This window comes from Nannobrachium achirus (assembly GCF_963921795.1).
Source record: "Nannobrachium achirus genome assembly, chromosome: 12".
Classification (NCBI taxonomy): Eukaryota; Metazoa; Chordata; class Actinopteri; order Myctophiformes; family Myctophidae; genus Nannobrachium; species Nannobrachium achirus.
The window spans coordinates 54,569,803-54,589,311 of NC_137832.1; the positions used below are offsets into that span (position 1 = coordinate 54,569,803).

At 42.0% G+C, this 19,509-nt stretch overlaps 1 protein-coding gene across 3 annotated transcripts; it reads right to left on the reverse strand.

Annotated features, from left to right (window-relative positions):
* Positions 1 to 590: 590 nt before the first annotated feature.
* cnot6l (CCR4-NOT transcription complex, subunit 6-like) lies at positions 591 to 18,469 on the reverse strand. Of its 3 annotated transcripts, none has more exons than XM_080739092.1 (12): positions 18,377 to 18,469; positions 12,617 to 12,738; positions 11,776 to 11,962; positions 9,628 to 9,713; positions 8,123 to 8,212; positions 7,875 to 7,943; positions 6,748 to 6,905; positions 5,531 to 5,685; positions 4,703 to 4,854; positions 4,109 to 4,330; positions 3,365 to 3,567; positions 591 to 2,472 (listed from the first exon to the last, which is right to left on the reverse strand). In XM_080739092.1, exons 2-12 carry the CDS (start codon positions 12,726 to 12,728, stop codon positions 2,245 to 2,247), a joined length of 1,662 nt encoding a protein of 553 aa, XP_080595218.1. In that variant the 5' UTR covers positions 12,729 to 12,738; positions 18,377 to 18,469; the 3' UTR covers positions 591 to 2,244. The 3 variants fall into 3 exon arrangements, with proteins under 3 accessions (XP_080595218.1, XP_080595219.1, XP_080595217.1); XM_080739093.1 differs by lacking the exon at positions 18,377 to 18,469 and adding an exon at positions 14,097 to 14,179; XM_080739091.1 differs by lacking the exon at positions 18,377 to 18,469 and adding an exon at positions 13,599 to 13,633.
* Between the last annotated feature and the right edge of the window lie 1,040 nt (positions 18,470 to 19,509).

A 19,509-nucleotide genomic window follows, 5' to 3' on the forward strand; every position in this document is an offset into this window, starting at 1 on the left:
AGATACTGTAGGTAGGCTTTTAACTAGCACCGTGTTCAAAGCTAAAGACCAAAGCCTGATTGTTGTGATGCAAATATGACCTATTTAGGACAAGAAAATAATTGATTGGATTGGGAGGAACAATTATAATCTCAATATTTATATTAATAATTACATTTAGAATTTTACAACCTTTTAGACTGTTTTCATTAGTGGATGTTGGTTTGAGTTGAACTGAAAGAACGTGAAGAATGTGTTCAAATCTAGAATCCACATATCGTCGCTGTCGGGCAGAAACCATGTTGTCAACTTAGACCGTGGGTCCCTATGTAGGCACAAAGGAGACCCTTTGTGTCTCCATAGGGAACTGCTGTTGCTCATCAAATTATTGTCTTAGGAATGCTCAAAACGTCCCAAGGGTGAGTAATCGATAGGAAAAAAAAAAGAAAAAAATAATTTTACTACGGCATCAGCGCGTTTTGAGCATGTCAATCTGCTACTTGTGAATTTGAATTCAAAACAAGGTTTCCACCCGACAGAGACGATATGTTACATTTCAAACTGCAGTTTTTTGCCCAGTAAATGTAAATAGAGATTTAGAATGGATCAAGATGTACATTTGGCAATAACTGTGTAGCATGGGTGAGCAACATAAAGGGATAAATCACCCCCAAGACTCCTTTTTTTTTACCCCATGCAGACTTGAATTCATGGATATTTTTTTGTTTTGTTTTTGTCACATTCCTAAGCCAATAACTTTAGGAGACTCTTTGTGTCTCCATAGGGAACAAATCAGTCTCTTTGTGTCTCCATAGGGAACCACTGCTGGTCATCAAATTATCGGCTTAGGAATGTGATAAAAATCCAACAAAATAATCCCATGAATTCAAGTCTCGATAGCAAGTATTTATATTTTTTTTAGACTTTCACAAATTAAACGGTAACTTTGTGCTGCATGTATGCTTGACAAGTAAGACAACTGAAAGTTATCTAAAGAAGTGACAACCAGATGCATAGAGTGAGTGTGTGCTGTAGTAGCAGCAAGGTAACGTAAAAAGCAGCGTAGTACCAAAACCACAGTCAACATGAGGTGGACACCGTCGTGCCCAGAGATTTGTACAACAGTCAGCCAAGATCATTCATGATTTCCAACATACTGAATATACCAATAATAGTGTTAAAGTCATGCCATTGTGTTGGTTCAAATATATTTCAAAAAAATAAAATAAAAAAGCCACAATTACACTTAATTTTGACTTTGTTGCGCGTCAAACATTTGCGGCGACCGATGCCGGTGTATGCAACAAGTAAAAAACAGGCTTTACTTTACCCTGTGAGCAGAAGAAAAGAAAAAATAACAAAATGGGCCGACTTTTTAAAATAGCCAAAGGCAACAAAAGTTATCATTGATGACTTTGCGGTAAAAGTGGAAGCTATACGAGGCTCTCATGAAGAACACTACGTCTAACTAAGGCAAAAAAACAAAAAGGAAAAAAAAAAAAAAAAAAAAAAACATTCAAAACAAACCAACTGAATCCCAACCCACAATGTTTTGGTATAAAGCCTTTAAAAAAGGGGAAGAAGGCAGAAAGACAATTTATATTATATTATTATCATTATCATATTATACAAAGTGCAACAACAAAATAAAAGAACAAAAAAAGGAGCAACCACCGGCAAATACTTCACTCCTTTTTGGGGTGGTGGGGGCGTGGCTGGTCATGTGATCAGTAGGTAGGTAGGCTGTACAGGGTCTGTGAGGGGTCGGGGCTGAGCGCCATAGGTGGTGCTTAAAACCAGTGGTCCTCAAAAAGGGGTCAAGGACCCCCGAATTGTTTCATTTGGCCGTGAAAATATGTTGTGCCGGGGACCTGCATTAGATTAGAGAAGATTAAAAGTGTTTCAAAACATGTTCAGGTCTATAAAATCACACCACATGTCGTGACCTCATAGAAGGGCTGTTTGTTAGGATAGCCAAAGAATTAAATCTTTTTTTAAGGGATTAAACTGACTTTGATCGAGTTTTAACACATTTTGAGAACCATTTTTGAGAACCTCTGGCTTAAAAGCATCGACTAAACAACGGGTTATTCAGGATTCATAGAACCACAAAGTTACATTTGCAACTTCCGTCGTAGAAACTGCAGTTACATTTGTAACCTTCGTCTTGTTTTGACAGGTGTGGCAGAAGGTCGGTTGGACGGGGTAAGGGATCCCGGGGTACTGGGTACTGGGTATGGGGGTGGGGGGAGGGGGGGCTGCACACTACCTGTGGATGGGCAGGTGCAGCCCGTTGAGGGCGTGGCTGTTGAGGGGGTGGGGCAGGGGCGGGTGGAGCTCCAGCTGGGCCAGCAGGGAGAAGTGGTCCGAGGGGATGTGGGGGTGGGGGCAGCCCGTGATGTTGTTCTCCACCAGCCACTGGCTCTCCAGCGGGCCCATGAGACCCAGGACGCTCATGTGCGTCTTGGAGAAGAAGATGTAGTCGATCACACCCTGTGGACAAGACGAGGGGGGGATATAATGAATTGTTAAGCTACTGTGTGCCGTCATTGACTGCGCTTTATTTTGAAGGCCCACGGAAGCCACGATCGTGTCCTTGCTGTGGAAATTCTCTATGTTTGTCATATCGATCAGGATGCTTTTTTTTTTCACACGGAAAAGAAAAATTGTTACCGCGGCTGTCCGTCTCTTAGATAAGGGCCGGTGAAAAAAAGCGTTTCTCGGCAATCAATGCGATTTTGGAGAAAGATTCAGAAGAGATAAAGCTGTTTCTTTGCAGAACAATGCATAGAGGCCAACAGAGATTATTTGCTTCCTGATGACATCATCGCCCAAAGGATAACAGGAGATTGAGTTTTCTTTCACTCGCGGGTCCCCATGACCCAGCGCTAGTGTTATGTAATATAAAACAATATCCCGAATTTGTTCTGGAAAAGTGCTCCATGGCTGGGTTTGAAATCCCGAACTTGTTCGGGAATGGCATTTAATGTGTTAACACCTGGAGTGCCTAACACGTTCCCACACGTGTTAACGATTCCCTCCCATGAAGTGCCACAGCCCCGTTAATATGTTACTCTACGTCTTAACTGGTTACCATGGTAACTAATAGCCCCTGCACTGCAATGAGGGAAATGACTACACTTCCCGTGATGCCTCGCAAAAGCCACTTCCGGTGACTTCCGTTCGGCCATTGAATTGTATTCATCCTGGCTGCAGAAAAATGCATATATCTCTGCTTCTTTTCCCATATTGCGAGTTTGGTCAAAACGGCCCGTTTTCTATGGACCATAACTTACACACACAGATCATTGCGGTCGTATGGCCCATATGGCTAAGTGGCCATATGGGCACCACCCCGCAAACACTTCCCGGGTTGACTCCGTACCTTGAAGTCGTAGGTGTAGTTGGTGTAAGGCATCAGGTTGCTGTCGTAGGCGCTCTTCAGCTGGAAGCTGTGCGTGATGCTGCCGTCAGAGTTGCCGTTCTTGCCGTTGCAGCTGAAGTTGGTCAGACACTCGTTGTAGAGCAGCTCCTTGAAGTCCTTGTGGTTCTCGGCTACCACACTGTTGCTCAGGTACTCCACCACGCCTAAAGGCCAGGGAGTCATGCAACCACAGGCACAGTAACAGTTTAATACTTTTAGCGCTATTATTTTGGCAATCAACACAGTGTGCCACGATTTTCCACCATTCACTGCGCTTTATTTTGAAGAGCCCCAGAAGCCACAATAGTGTCTGTCCATGTTGTGGAAATTCACTAGATCTGGATGTAGACCAGATTGTTTACTTTCCTTTACAGTTATGTTAATGAGATTTCACACCAGAAATGTAGTACATTGCATGTCTTAATACTAATGGAGGCAACATGTTATAATAAAAGAAATAACAGAAAAAAGTAGTATTACCTGGCAATACTTGCTTGAAAAGTAGTGTCGCCATGGAAAAACTGTAGATACATCTTTAACAAAATATACTACAGCACTTACTCAGACTAATAGTCTATCAATACATTTTGTCCCACTTTTTTTAAATAATTAAAAACAAAATATAGGAAATAAATAAAATAAAGGGATCCATAAAAATGGTTCCCGACCCAGTATTTGGGAAGCAGTGCTGCATGTGCAGCGTACCAGAGTCAGGCAGTGAGTTGAGGTCGGCACACAGGACGATGGGGATGGGCGAGGGCTCCGATGCGGGCGAGCTGGAGGAGGGCGAGGCTCTCTCTGCGATGCTCTTCAGCTCCGACAGGAACATCATGGTCTGGATCAGCTTGACGTCGGAGTACTCCGGGTCCCAGTGCATGTGGGCGTTGGCCACCAGGAGCAGCTGTCTCTCCTGCACGGGTTTCATGCCTGGAACAGGGGAAAGAGAGAGGGGGAGATGTCAACAACAAGGCTATATGGTTAGTTAAATGGCTATGTAACTAACGTGGCACAAAGCTCAACGCTGAGCTTGACTTGTAGACTCTCTACAGTGAGTAGGCTCTTCTTACTACCAGAGAACATGTCTTTGTTGACTTGTAGACTCTACGGTGAGTAGGCTTTTCTTACTACCAGAGAACATGTCTTTGTTGACTTGTAGACTCTACGGTGAGTAGGCTTTTCTTACTACCAGAGAACATGTCTTTGTTGACTTGTAGACTCTACGGTGAGTAGGCTTTTCTTACTACCAGAGAACATGTCTTTGTTGACTTGTAGACTCTACGGTGAGTAGGCTCTTCTTACCACCAGAGAACATGTCTTTGTTGACTTCTAGCAAGACAGCTACTCCGATGTTGTCCTTGGTCATCACTCTGTTCAGCATGACCTCTGAACCCTCGGAGTTGGCCATGGCCACCTGGTTGAACTCCACCGTGTGTTTCTGGATCAGAGTGAACCTAGAGCGAGAGAACAAAACCACTGTGAACCTACTGAAACCTCCTGGATCACAGTGAGCCTAACCTACAGTACAGGGTGGGGGGGCATACATCCATGGATTGCCCCCTTACAGTCAGTAGGTGCAACAATGTGAAAATGTTATATATTTGTCAAATGGTTCATTTAACGCCTTACATTCACCCAGGCAGAGGAAACCACGCAAGGCACCAACCTGCTCATCAGGAGCAGTTAGTGGTTAAGTGTCTTTGCTCAAGGACACTTTGGCAATAACCCGGGGGGAGCTGGGGGATCAAACCAGGAACCTTTCCGATTCTGTCCGGAGCCACTGCCGCCACTTATCCTAGTTGTTGGTATTGGTAATGTATTGGTGACTCCCCCACAGATGTGTATGCTTTCACGGGAGCTCAGAACTCCTAAGCTCCCACATAACTCCAACCGTGCTTCCAGATGTTCAAGATTGTTTTTAAAGCAAAAGTACACTTTGGTAAATCAACAGACTATAGAGCAACTACTGAAGATATCTCCTCAATATTTGGATGTACAAAATGGCAAGGTAACCTCTGCCAAAGTGTTATTGTGCTTTAGTTTATTGCATTGCTTCTTCATCAGACAGGATAGAGGTGTGTGTAGAGAGAGAGAGTTGTTATTTTCATTGAAAGGCGGAGAGAGACTCACTTGTCAGTTTTGAAGAACACGGCGCAGCCGTCCACGTGTTTGCGCTCCTGTTCGGACACCAGTTTGGCACGAGACTTTGGACAGAAGTAGCCGTCATAGCCGCGCTCCTTCAGGGTCTCCAGGAAGAGGGCGTAGTACTGCTCTGTCTCCACCTCCTGGAGGATGGGGGAACAGCGACTGAAGTGTTAATAAATAATCATCTTTATTGTCCACGAAGGGATATTAGATATTTTTAATCCAAAGGAGCTTTATTGGCATGAGGAAACAATACGTTTACATTGCCAAAGCAAGTGTCAAAATATAATAAAAGCAGTTGTTGTTTATACTGTGCAGGGTATAAAGCTTTTTGAAACAAGTAGCAGAAAAACCTTTGCAGTTACTTTGGGACAAATAGCTCTCAAAACGATTTAAACAAAAGATTTAAAATGTGTTTAAAGGTAGCAGCTCTGTTTATATGTGCAGTAGGTCTATAGGCTAACTCAGTACAGTGTGGGACACTCTGTGGTCTTCACAAAGTCTGTTAAATACAACAACAAAAAACAACACATAACCACCATATAGCACAAAACAACATGTCACAAAAGAAAATATCACAAAGACAATACATGAGGTCCCCACTGTGTACACAGAAAACCATCCAATCAACGGGGCAGATTGTTTAATGACTCCTGCTAAATCGAACCTTTTCCCACTTCAAGGTTCGTTCTGTATCTTATTCGACCAGATGGCGTGAGCTCAAAGTAGCCATGCAGGGAGATAATCAGTGTCATTTGTTATTGTTAAGTGCTAAGCGTGTGATGGCCTTATTGTTCATATCAGAAAGTGTGGGTGTGGGAAGTCTGATAATCTCACAGCAACAATCTAGAACAAACAAGGTCACGCACATAGGGCTGTCACGATTATGACATTTTACATGACGATTAATTGTCACTCAAATAATTGCGGTTAACAAATGCTTTTTGGCTTTTAGGCTTTTGTCCCAAACAAATATGATTATTTGGGGTGGGACTGAAAATGTTGAGAACCTGTGGTGTAGGAGAGCAGAGGTTCTCAAACAGTGGTCCGGGGACCACCAGTGGTCCTTGAGGTCCTTTACACTCTCAAGAGTTAAATTATTGTTAAACAGACAAAATCTTATCCAACGATATTCTAAGCTTTGGGAACAAATAATGGACCTTGGTATGAAAGTGTTTGAAGACCACTGCGGTAAAGTGTACCTGTAGGCTGATGATGTCGGCGTCGCAGCTGGTGATCTCCTCCATGATGCCCTTCTTCCTGTACTCCCAGCTGAGGGCCCAGGACGGGCAGTAGCCGTAGAGCTGCCGCGTGGCGTACTTATCACACAGCACGTTGTAGCACATCACCGTGAACGCGGCTGTTAGGGAAAACACAATACTTATCACACAGCACGTTGTAGGGTGCCATGGCATTGGTCCGAAATCTCATTGTTCTTACCTCCCATTAGTCAGAATCTGGTGATGATAACCTGGTGAAAAATACTATGCCTAAACCTAACCCAAACCTCAGTAAAACTATATCTAAACCTAACCCTAAAACCTAACCCTAACTAAATTCGGACTAATGAGATGTAGGACTAATGAGAGTTCGGACTTATAGGCAGTCCCCCGTTGTAGCACATCACTGTGAACACGGCTGTGAAGAAAACAACACCACGACGAACAACAGTCACCCATTGATTGACCCATTTTTGTCTATCATCAAAAAAGGAATTAAAAATAAAAGAAAAAAGAAAATCCCAGGAAAAAGGTTGCACATCCCAAATTTCAAATCACTGAGAGGACAAAGCATTCACATTTCTATTTCATTGGCAAACACGCCAATAAACAAACGCTTAAGCGCTTCGGCTAAGCGCCTTTATCAGAGCATCATTTGAATTCCCTCAAAGGTTATTTTTTGTTACTACTTGTGTTGGCACACAAGTAGGACAGGGTGCAGTCAAGTTGAGTGGGACTGCGTAGGGAGGTGGGGAGGGTGGGAAAGGGTCTACTGTATGTACAGTAGGATGAATGTGGTGCTGTGTACCGTTGAAGACCATTAGAAAACAACAAACCAAAACTAAAATATTGAGACACTAATTGATCGGACCGACTCTGCATAATCTAATGGTCTATTTTCTTTACAAATCCTTTGTCAGATTTCGTGTCAAATTATAGATTTTCGTATCACACACACACTAACAAAGTTACAGTTCTACTTCTGACCCGTTCACTGTCTCGTGAATTGCAAAATGACATAATAATGTCATTAAGTACTTATAGTTCCCCAGGAGTGTTTTGAAGTTCACCTGAGAATGAACCCTGGTGATTGTAGTGTGTGAACGTACCTGTGGGGATGTGTGTGTCTCTCTCTTTCAGGTTGATCCAGGGTCTTTGGGGGAGTTGTTCTGGGTGTACTGCAACACAACACAAAGGAAAACAAGGCACTTTTAAGCTACATTCTGTCTGAGGTTAAGCACAGTGTGACAATGTACCCGCTGCATGTGCTCAGGTTTACACTAAATGCTGGGTTTAAATATGCATGTGTGGCTTATTGTTGTGCTGTAAGGCGAAGCGAGGTTGCCATTTAGTGTACCTGCCAGATTGTCCAGCATGTAGTTCAAGAGCTTTCTGGTGCCGTCGCTCTCCTGGTACAGGTTCAGGATGTCTTGGGACAAAGGGTTACCTGACAGACAACATGGCAGTTAGGTTATCTACTGTATGTACCCGTTACCCAGCGTTACAAAGCATTATTAGTGTGGTTGCCCTGACTATAGTACTAGTACTAATAGTAGACAGACTATATTCCATCTTCCAAAAGATACTCCTCCCGCACTTGGGCCACATGTCAAATCGACCGGCTTCATCGGGACACGCATGCGTGCTACTTTGCGAAGAAATACGTTATATAGTTTGATTTATATCAATTTATTCGTGAATTAATTAAAAATTTAACTGTTCCCAAATATGGAGATGGCTGACATCATAAATGTCTGACATCATAGACCACATGAGAATGGCACATTAATATTGATGACATCAGGGATCTCCATATATGGTCATAAAAGGGACAAGGACTGACACAGACATATCCATATATGGCCATTAAAATGTATTTCCCCATTGATTTGAATGGGAAATGTTCAAATAGTAAGACGAACATTTGCGAAATTCAATTGCAATTTCCAACTGCTTCTTTCTAGTTCAACTTGTTCTGTTTTATTGTTCCGCATATTCTGCTCCAACATCTGGCTTTGTCTGGTTCCTAACTGGTGGGGAAAAACGTTTTCATAAGTCCTAAAGCACTTTCAATAACAAATAACACTGATCATCCCCTGTATCGCTACTTCCACCTCACGCCATCTGGACGAAGATGCAGAACCCTGAAGTGGGAAAAGGTTGGTTTTAGCAGGAGTTTTGTCCCCTCAGCCATCGCTGCACTAAACACACTGCCCCGGCGATAAGATGGTGTTCTGTGTACAGTGGGGACATCATGTTGTGTCTTTGTGATATGTTGTTTTGTTCTATATGATTATGTGTCGTTTCTGTTTTCGAACAGACTTGTGAAGATAAATGTCCCTTCGGGGACAATAAACATTATTATTACCTACTGTTAGTCAACACATTTTTCCAATTTACAATTTACAATTTTCCCACCTGATCAATATCATATCTGTTACTTGCGGTATGTCATGCCAGTTACCTTTGTCCACTCTATTTGGGTTTCAGTCAAGATTTAATCTCTACATTAAATCTTATCTTCGATCCAGTTTTCGACTACCAACTGCAACATTGTATAGGGAATACGGGTAAGGCAGTGTTTTCTAGTCTGCATTGGGGAGAGGAAATATTTTGCCAGTCAGCAGATGGCTGCTCAGATGGAGTACACAGGAGGAGGGGGTGAGGGTTAGAGACACTTGAACACATTATACTGTTAAGACTCTTTCTATTCCCAGACGGCCACTCTATCCCTAAACACCCTATAAATCAGGCTTTATCTTCAATCTGGTGTCAAGGCAGCGGTTCATATTTGTCACCCATCTCGGACAACAACAATAACTTATGTCATGAATGGTGTTGGTTTGGATGAGAAACACTGACCTTTCAGACCCAGGGTTTGCAGCTGGAAAAGCCTTCCAAGTTCATAAGGCAGAACTCGTAGAAGATTGTTGTTTAAAAGCAATTCCCTACACAAGAAGGAATAGAGTAGAAATATTCATTACTGCATTATTATAAGTGTGTGTAGTGCTGCATCTACTTTTCATGGCCCGTTCAATATTGATTCTTTATATGAATAGATAGGTGATCTCTGAAGCTCTTTAGCAAACAGAAAATACACTTTCTGGTCGGCATATCAATTTTAGCCAATCAGCAGAGAGAACACCCACAATTTATTCGCTTAACTTTACAGTGTTCCCGTTCCATTTTTGTCAGCTCATGTGTTTCATCGCCTCCAATTTCAAAAGTTTATCCTGTATCCTGTAAGAGTTCTCTCTTGAGATTGCATAAAATTGATATCCCAAACTGAAAATCTATTAATTACTTGGCCCACTTCAGGACTTCCTCGTATTCACATCTCGAAACATCCTGTTCATGCTTTTAATACTGCTTGTATGTACGTGTATTTCTTAGTACTGTATTCTCCATTACTTTGTTTAAAATGAATTGAGGGTTGTAGGGGGGTGTAGGTGGGAGTGGGTGAGCAAGCTAACTGTCCATGTGTAATGTATTGTGAATTTGTATTGAATGTAATGTTTTACGTATATGTATAGAACCCTCTCTAAAATGAGATGCTGCATCTCAAGGGGCCGTCTTTTCAACACATTCTGACCAAATTCTGGAATCGGAATATAGAGCTATTTAACACCTATTTGAACGAACGAATTTGAATCATCATCATCATCACACCCCAAACAAATATGACCACTAGATCGGGTCTACAAACTGTATTTCAGATCATTTTTTAAAGACAAAGAGCCCATGTTCAGTCCTTGTGGACGCACATGTACACCTACAAACATATACATACACATGCACACAAACAGATCTGAAGAGTGATATTGTTACATTCATTTCAGTATTTGCCTATAAATAGATGTTTTACAACACCAGGCATCACCCAGTGTCATATCATTAACACCTCTTGTGTTTCATGTTTCTCACTGCCGATTCAACCACATGAAGCCCATCCTCCCTATGCTGGGCGTGCCGTGATAGCCGAACGTTTGACAAAAACAGCTGATCTACATACTCACAATGTGTTACATTGCAACACTTTGTAACTCGAATACAAGGGTCTCCCCCTGTACTCCACCTCTCCTCTCTCCAGCTCTTTATTTCATCATCAATTTAATTTAATCAGGAAAGAGATTTCATACAGGATAAACAAGTGAATTTGGAAGTGATGAAAGAATTAGCAACCCACATGAGAATGTTTACTAAACAGCTGGAGAGACAGAAAGATCCCTCTTACTGAACAAACGCTCTATAGCAACGATTAATCAGAATGTAGAACTTTAACCATAAACATTTTTGGTTTTAACAAAATGTTGCTCACAGCGCGGCTGTGAGCACAGTGCTGCAAACTGGTAGATCTGCTATTTTTTGAAAGATCATGACAATTTGTGCAAATCTTTGAAAATATATTTTTAAAGCAAACTTTTGCAAATCAAATATTTGCTTCTGGGGTGCCAAACTGCAGCCGGAAGATCGGCAGAATGCATTGGAGTCAATGGAAGCCTGTGGACTAGCGCATGAACAAACACTATTTCTTAATGATTAAGACATTTGTAAAGTAATCGCTTCTGGAAAATAAAAGACATGTCACACATTTTTCATTGATTCTCAATGTGCGCACTGTGTAATTTTATAGAGGTATCTAAATAGTATAAAGTATGTTTCTGAACATACCAAGTATCGTGAGACTGTCCACCGTTTCCTGTCTGGAAACCAAATCCTGCGTTACTGCAGAGACAGAAACTATATCTGCCGCTGTTTAGATCCTCAGTAAAATGATGTACTGTGCACATTGAAAAGCAAGTGATTGTATCACTGCCATGTATATCGCACTTCCGGTGCGAGTTTTGGACCCATGGTGACGTGTTATAGCCGGTCAATGGCGCATCCCCGGTGTCACGCGTTTCCCTTACTTCTATACTTTCCTTGGATGGTTGGAGGTACCTGAGAGAGACCATGTAGATGTGTGGAGCTACCTGAGAGAGACCATGTACTGTAGATGTGGGGAGGTACCTGAGAGAGACCATGTTGCCCAGCTCGGCGGGCAGACTGCGCAGCTTGTTGGAGGACAGGTTCAGGTAGACCAGGTGGGGCAGCTTGGCGATCTCTGGCGGGATGCGCGACAGGTTGTTGTCGTTGATGTGCAGCGCCGTCAGGTGTGTGAGGGTCCACAGAGAGCTGCTCAGACTCCTGACCCGCCCTACACACAACCACAAGCACACATTCACGCACACACAGGAAAATCCCCAATGTTCATCATAGGGGTGGGCGATATGGTGATAAATATAGTTGAGACAATATACAATGTCTCCACGATATGCCTTTTCAGAGATTTCATATATATCGTGATACAATGAGGGAGAGCCTTGTAGAAATAAATCCTGTTGAATTCCATTTAAACCTGCATTTTAGTCTAAATCAGTATAGTTCTCAAACTTTAAAATGTCAAGGTCTCACCTTAACTCTGACAGTTTACAGATTTAATTTGTATACTGTCAGAGTTACATAATTGTAAGGGTCATGATATTGTATTTTTCCATATTGCCCACGCCACTGTAAATTTGCTTTCTTATTCTTCTGTTGATGTTGTTGGGTCACACTCAGGATTTAGAAGGCGTTTCTTTTTTAATCGGCCTGAGGTCTAAAACTCAGCTTGACCTTCCTTGGAGCTTGGTGGAGAGAGAAATGTCTTGGAGGAAACACTGACACCCCCCCCCCCCCCCCCCCCCCCCCCCCCACACACACACACACACACACACACACACAGACAGACACAGACACAGACACACACACACACACACACACACACACACACACACACACACACACACACACACACACACAAAACACTGACCAGATATCTCCAGCTCGGCCCAGTGAGATTTCTTCCCATTGGCCGCCTCCTCAGCTGACATAATGGTGTAACATCGGCGAGGATCAGGGGGGTCATATTTTTCCTTTGGCATACCGGTAGATCTACACACACACACACATACACACACAGAGAAGAGAGAGAGCAGGTCATAACTGTAGATCTACAAACCCACACACAGGGAGGGAGGAGAGAGCTGGTCATTACTGTGTAGATCTGTAAATACACGCAGGCAGGCAGAGAGAGCAGATTACACCTCTGGTCTGACATCACATTGAGAACTAGGCCTGAAATTATTTTATTATTCTACCTAATTACTTTTAAGAATAATAGATAAACACATTTTCCTGACAGTCTCTTACCTTTTTAATTTGTGTATCAACCAATCAACACCAAAAACGATTAGAATTCATTTCTTATGATAGATTAAACCGATTAGACTTTTTTAATGTTTGCTCCTAATTCAGAATTGTATTGTTTTTTTTTTCTTTGTTTTTTTATCATCACAAAATCTATTTGTATAACAGTGCCTCTCATCAAAGCTTGTAGTGCTTGATCAATCAAATATGATCTTAAAATTCAGCTGTGCAGATTTGTTTAACCACTTAAACTTAAAGCCCTGAATGTGACCGCTTACAGTGATTTGAGACACAACCGGTATCGTTATTTTACTTATTATGAAAGTACAGAATGTAAACTTTCATATGATGTATCATTCAATGAAATTGGACAATATTTGAAGAATATAATGATCATTTGAAACTTGTTGATCCATACACCCCAAAGCTTCAAAATTCAAAAAATGTTTTAGGTCGACCTTTCCTGCTACCCGTTGGATAGGCTATAAGGGAGGGAAGGAACACAACTTTGTGACAGGGACACAAAGCGTGTCAGACCTGTTAGAGCCATAATGCATCCCAATGGAGGGGTGTCAGACAGACACACATTGTGACGGGGTACGTACCTCGGCACAACACCCACCCCTGCATTCATGCAGCCACTGCCAGTCAGACAGACAGAGACAGTAACGACAGTCACAGTTCACCCCCAAAATTACTTTCTTCTATTGATTACTCACGCCATGGAGACTTGAGTTAAATAATATTTTGGTTTTGGTTGCATTCCTAAGACACAATTTTGATTATAGTAAATTTAAAGCACATTTAAATTCAAATACATAGTAAACCTAGTAAACTATAACTTTGGGAGCAGCAATTTGGTGTGCAGACTTTTTCTTTTCTAATGTATGCTGTTTTTTGGTCTGGGATGTGCGTGCCCTTTTGGCTGTGTTTTAGCCTCCCTGAAAATAAACAGGACAATAACAATAAACTGAAACTCACCCATAGACGAAGCAAAACGTACGTTTTTGTAAGGTTTTTGTAATTTGTTGACCGGGATTCCCCAGGGCTCTGTATTTGCTCTGCTGTTTTTTCTTCCTACAATAAGCTATCTACATACTCACATGTGTCGTAACTCCTGAAATGCCCCAGGGTTGTCTTTTGTTTTACAAAGAAAGGCAGGAGTGTTTAGATTCTACAGAGAGACACTTATCTTATTTTGGTTCTGACTGGGTTACTAAACATCAACCACCAACTACAGCTGAGCTGAGCTTATCAAGGTTGATGGAAACTGGCAGTGGTTTGTTTAGAAATGGTCAGGAACACTGTATTTATACGATGTTGTGAAACGGTTACATTGTTTGACTGCCTTAACCTCACCATGGCCTTGCTGTGGAGTGAGTGTGAACTTGGGTGCCCCGAACTACAGGTTGGGAAACACTGCCAACAGAGTACAACTGTGGTGAATAGCGGAATATTTCAGGTTAGTTTGTAGCACTTAGGTTACTTGTTGCCAATTTGGCACTCTGTTCACTTACTTGACCCGTTTATGCTGTTAGTTGACAGGGTAACCAACAGAGTAAATGGTCACGTAAATAGAGTGCCAAATAGGCAACAGGTAGCAATCTGCTGCCACAGTGCAACAAAGTGACCTGAAATGTTCTGTTATTCACAACTTAAGCTTTGTTGTATGATGCAAATCGAATATAGCCGATCTACAGGCTTGCAGTCACAACGTAGTCTTAGTTTGTTGCTATGAGTTTGTTGCCGTTTTCTCTATTCAGATACACAAATCTATTTCTGACCATTTTCACCTAACATAACCCAAGATAGTGGTCCTGATGGAAAGTGCAATAACTGAACTTTGTGCTTGGCCCTGAACACATTAGAAACACACTATCTGATGACATTGCTTGCTACTATGGATGACATCATCTTGGCCTTGAGTACCTCCGTACCACGCATGTCACACCCTGACTCTCTCTACACCGTGAACAATCAATAAAGGCAAAGAAATACCCTAGAAGATAACCTAAAAGGTCAAGGGTCAAGGGTTAAATAACAGTGCTTTCAGTGGGGTACCCAGCGGTGTGGGAAGTAGTTCGATTTGACCGACTCACTAGAAGTTATCACAACAACGATAGAATTGACCACATAAGAATGATTATTCTGACCCTATGTTTCACTCACTTCTTCCCCACGCCTACAGCAGGACAGACAAATTAGACAATTGTGAAATTTTCTACTGAATCATTCATATCAACAAATATTATCTTCTATAACCATGCCTTCAAAGCTAATCAAATGGTGGTCTGAATTTGCTCTGTGGCCTCGTATACATCAATTTGAGGGTCCTTGACATGAACAGGTTTGAGAAGAACCACTCTCTGTCTACACCACCCATTCATTTAGTTATTTTGAAGTCACAACCTGTGTACAGACTTTAAAATAAAAGGATGATGAACACCTCAAAGGTTGGTGACAGGTGTAGGTATGGGACGATATGAAAATGTCATATCACAATTATTGCGACAAAAGAAATCACGATTTACGATATTATCACGATAATCAAAATCCATTATCCTGGGGCGGAACATTTGCCAAAAAATAGCAGATCTACAAGCTCACGTTTGTCTGCATGAGCTTGTAGATCGGGGCAAAAAGGGATCTCTGATAATAAAATAAAAGAAAGGAACCCGCACACCATAAAGACAAATTAGACAACAGTAAAAGACAATTGTCTGTCCTGATGAAGGTCTAAATGACAGAAACGTCGAAAAAGATCTACAGTTCTTTTTGCAAGTTCTTTACAGTGTGCGACATCCTCTGCACAGGAAACCACCAGGAGAAAGGTGCAAATAGTGAATCTAGTAGTGTAAAAAAGACTGCTTACATAAACCCACGAATAATGAATAGCAATGTGTTCCTCCATCAATACTATGCATATCAGCCAAATCAATACTCTCTCTCTCTCTCTCCCTCCCTCTCCCTCTATATATATATATATATTAGGGCTGAAACAAATCGATTATATTCTCTTAACGATTATTCTATCACATCAATTACCTATTTGATTAATATTGAATGATCAAGAAGTTGGTTGGATCTTTTTCTTCTGATAAAATACTAAATCAATGAGTCTGATTAATCACTTAAAGGGCCACTTCACCTCTGGGACAACCCGATCTTATTTTATTGTTGTTTGGGACACGATCAACACAACCCTGAGTTATTTTTTGTGTTTAATCTGATATTTTAGTATTTCAGCATGTACTAGTGATGCAAAATGCATCACTAGTCATGCTGAAATACTAAAATATCTAAAAACACAGACTGAACACAAAAAATAACTCAGGATTGTGTTGATCGTGTCCCAAACAACAATAAAATAAGATAGGGTTGTCCCAGAGGTGAAGTGGCCCTTTAAGGCCAAGTTTATACTTTGTACAACAGTGTCACTCAAAAATAGACGTCACATCTAACTATTCATTTACAGAATGTCTGCCCGCTGTTTGCCGTCTGTCTGCATGTTGACATCACTGATACTACACAGTGTAGGCACCATGGTACAATGCCCAACTGAGATCAACAAAGCCCAACTGACATCACTGACTGACATCACTAGTACTACAGTGCCCAAATTTGGAGATCACAAACTAGCCTGGACACTGAACACCATATATGGGCATAAAAGAGTGCCAGCCAGACAGACGGATACAATGGGGATTGCACAACTGGACATCGATAACTATTCTGCCCAACGGGCACCGGTCCGGGTTCTCCAACATTACTTCTGTCTGAGACTCCTTTACATTCAATTCCTCATCACACACCCCCGGGCACAGGACTAGTTTAAATAATCAATTAAATCAATTAGTTTGATTAACTTTGGCACTCCAAGTGTATATATATACACATACATACATACATACATACACACCATAAATAAATGATATACTATAGTACCGTAATAAAGAAATCATGATATACTGTATATAATGACAACAATAAACACATCGACATGGTTTTTAACAAAGCCATGGTTAAGCAATGCATTCACTGGCATGCGTTGAATAGAATACAGGAACGGTCGACCTAAAACAAACTCGCAAAATATTTTGTTTCAGGGACCCCCAGAAGCAAAGATTTGATTTTGGTCTACTCTGCATCTAGCTTAAGGCCACAGACCCGTTGGGAAACGAGTTTGGGTCGACTTTGTTTTAGGTCGACCTTTCCTGCTACCCGTTGGATAGGCTATAAGGGAGGGAAGGAACACAACTTTGTGAAGGGGACACAAAACACGTCAGACCTATTAGAGCCATAATGCATCCCAATGGGGGGGGGGGGTGTCAGACAGACACACATTGTGACGGGGTACGTACCTCGGCACAACACCCACCCCTGCATTCATGCAGCCACTGCCAGTCAGACAGACAGACAGAGACAGTAACGACAGTCACAGTTCACCAGGAGGTTAGTGACCAGCCTAGGGGGAGTACATTACATTACATAACATGTTTATATGTCTTACCACACCGCAAGTAGGTCACGCAAGTTAAAGTGACATGTAGAAACGAGTGACAGGAGGACAAGCCACACACACTGCATATGGCCCTGCCTGTTAAACGCTTCATTCTACGCCCCCACATGGCACCCAAGGGTGCCCCCCAAAAAAGGGGTTGAGGAGGAGGCATGCAGGGTCCCCTCCTCCAACTCTTAACAAGCTGATCAGCTGGGGGGGTACTTAAAAGCCTGCTACACCGTGGTACGAAGTTCTCTCTGCATATGGCCCAGCAGCTGTCACACACACCTCAACAACATTCACACGCACGAAAGAAAGTGTGCACCCCACACACACAAACACATATAGGCTGTGTCTCTCCCCCAGTGAGTAGGCTACTCACTCCCAAGACGTCAAAACACACGTCAAAGTGTGTGTGGTTTTTTAGCGTGACTGACAAACAAACGTGTGTTTGTGTACGTGTGTGTACGTGTGTTTGTCACGGTTGGTGTGTCCATGCTTTTGAATCACGGGACAAGAGTTGTGCTGCAAGCATGCAGCACACACACACACACACACACACACACACACACACACACACACACACACACACACACACACACACACACACACACACACACACACACACACACACACACACACACACACACACACACACACACACACAGTATTCCCACAGTGACAGCACACACACACTACACTACAGCGCCTCACTCGGACCTTTGGCTAATAATAATAAGGTGAAGCTAGGCTAGACATGTCTAATCGTGGACATGTATGGATTTGTACAGTAGTAGACTCTTCATGTACACAATGTACGCTCACACAGACACACGGGCTACAGACCAGGTTCAAATAGAAGTGGAATAAGGGTTTATTTACCTGCATTAGTCCGCGGTAACAGACGCTTTAGTGTTCTTTAGTGTTTATTGTTGGATAAAGAAGACACACACACACATACATACAGCCTGCTGCCTGCCTGCTGCTTTATTTCTGCCTGGGTCGGATTGGACGGCTTCCGGGCGCGTTAGCGCCGCCCGGCTGGTGTGGAGGGTGAACTACGCTATACACCACTCAGTGGTGACCACTGTTTCCCAAACACTGGGACGGGGCCCATTTGTGGGTCGCAGACAGATTTTTTTTAAGAGTCCCTTTGTTTTTTTGTTTCCTACATTTTGTTATTAAAATATTATTATTCAAAAATATTTTCAATAAACATTCCCAAAAAGCATTTTTTGTGTGAATTAAAAAAATGTTCCCCCCAGTAATTTCATGAAGAAATCAAAGAAAACACTAAGAAATTCCATGAATTAGAAAACAAATGTTTAAGAATTAGTGAAAATAGCCGATCTACAAGTTTGTGAGCTTGTAGATCTGCTAGGTTGGGTCCCGGCCGGTCTAATGTCTCTTGGGTCTTTCTTGAGAAGTTTGGGAACCACTGATCTACACAATCTATAATAATAGATAATGATAAATATGTAAATGTCTTTATTATTATCATTATGACCGTAGGCCGCAGTATACTAAATATACTAAATATACGAAAACCGGCAGACCCTGCATGTCCTTCAGTGACTCAAACAGTCAGACAGTCCGTCCGTAATGCCTCAATGTCTATTGCTGACCTGTTCTGAGAACTTCTGACATCACTTTGTTGGCTGTCAAGACTGCTGACTATCATCACCTAGATCCATATATGAATATCACGACACTGACCTCATCAAACATACATGGAGACAACTGGATCATCATTACTAAACTTTCATGGACTGGAGCTGACCTCTACGTCTGATTCCCAGATGATTAGGGCCTGTTAGGGCAACCACTTTTATGAATCCCTGTTATGCCCAACAAATTAACAATATTGAAGGTTTGAAGCCCATATCTGGGAATTCCTATACAATAGAATTCCTTTTAAGCCCACGCAATATTAAAGGAGTAGTTCACCCCCAAAATTACTTTTTTCCCATTGATTACATATGCCATGGAGACTTGAGTTCAAATCATATTTTTTG

What these genes read in the sequence shown, in the direction of transcription:
- cnot6l (XM_080739091.1), bottom strand. Translation starts at nt 13,627, where the DNA reads ATGAATGCAGGGGTGGGTGTTGTGCCGAG. An exon ending in AGACACACACATCCCCACAG is followed by an intron (nt 6,906 to 7,874) that starts GTACGTTCACAC and finishes TTTCCCTAACAG; the next exon opens with CCGCGTTCACGGTGATGTGC. An exon ending in CCGACATCATCAGCCTACAG is followed by an intron (nt 5,686 to 6,747) that starts GTACACTTTACC and finishes CCCATCCTCCAG; the next exon opens with GAGGTGGAGACAGAGCAGTA.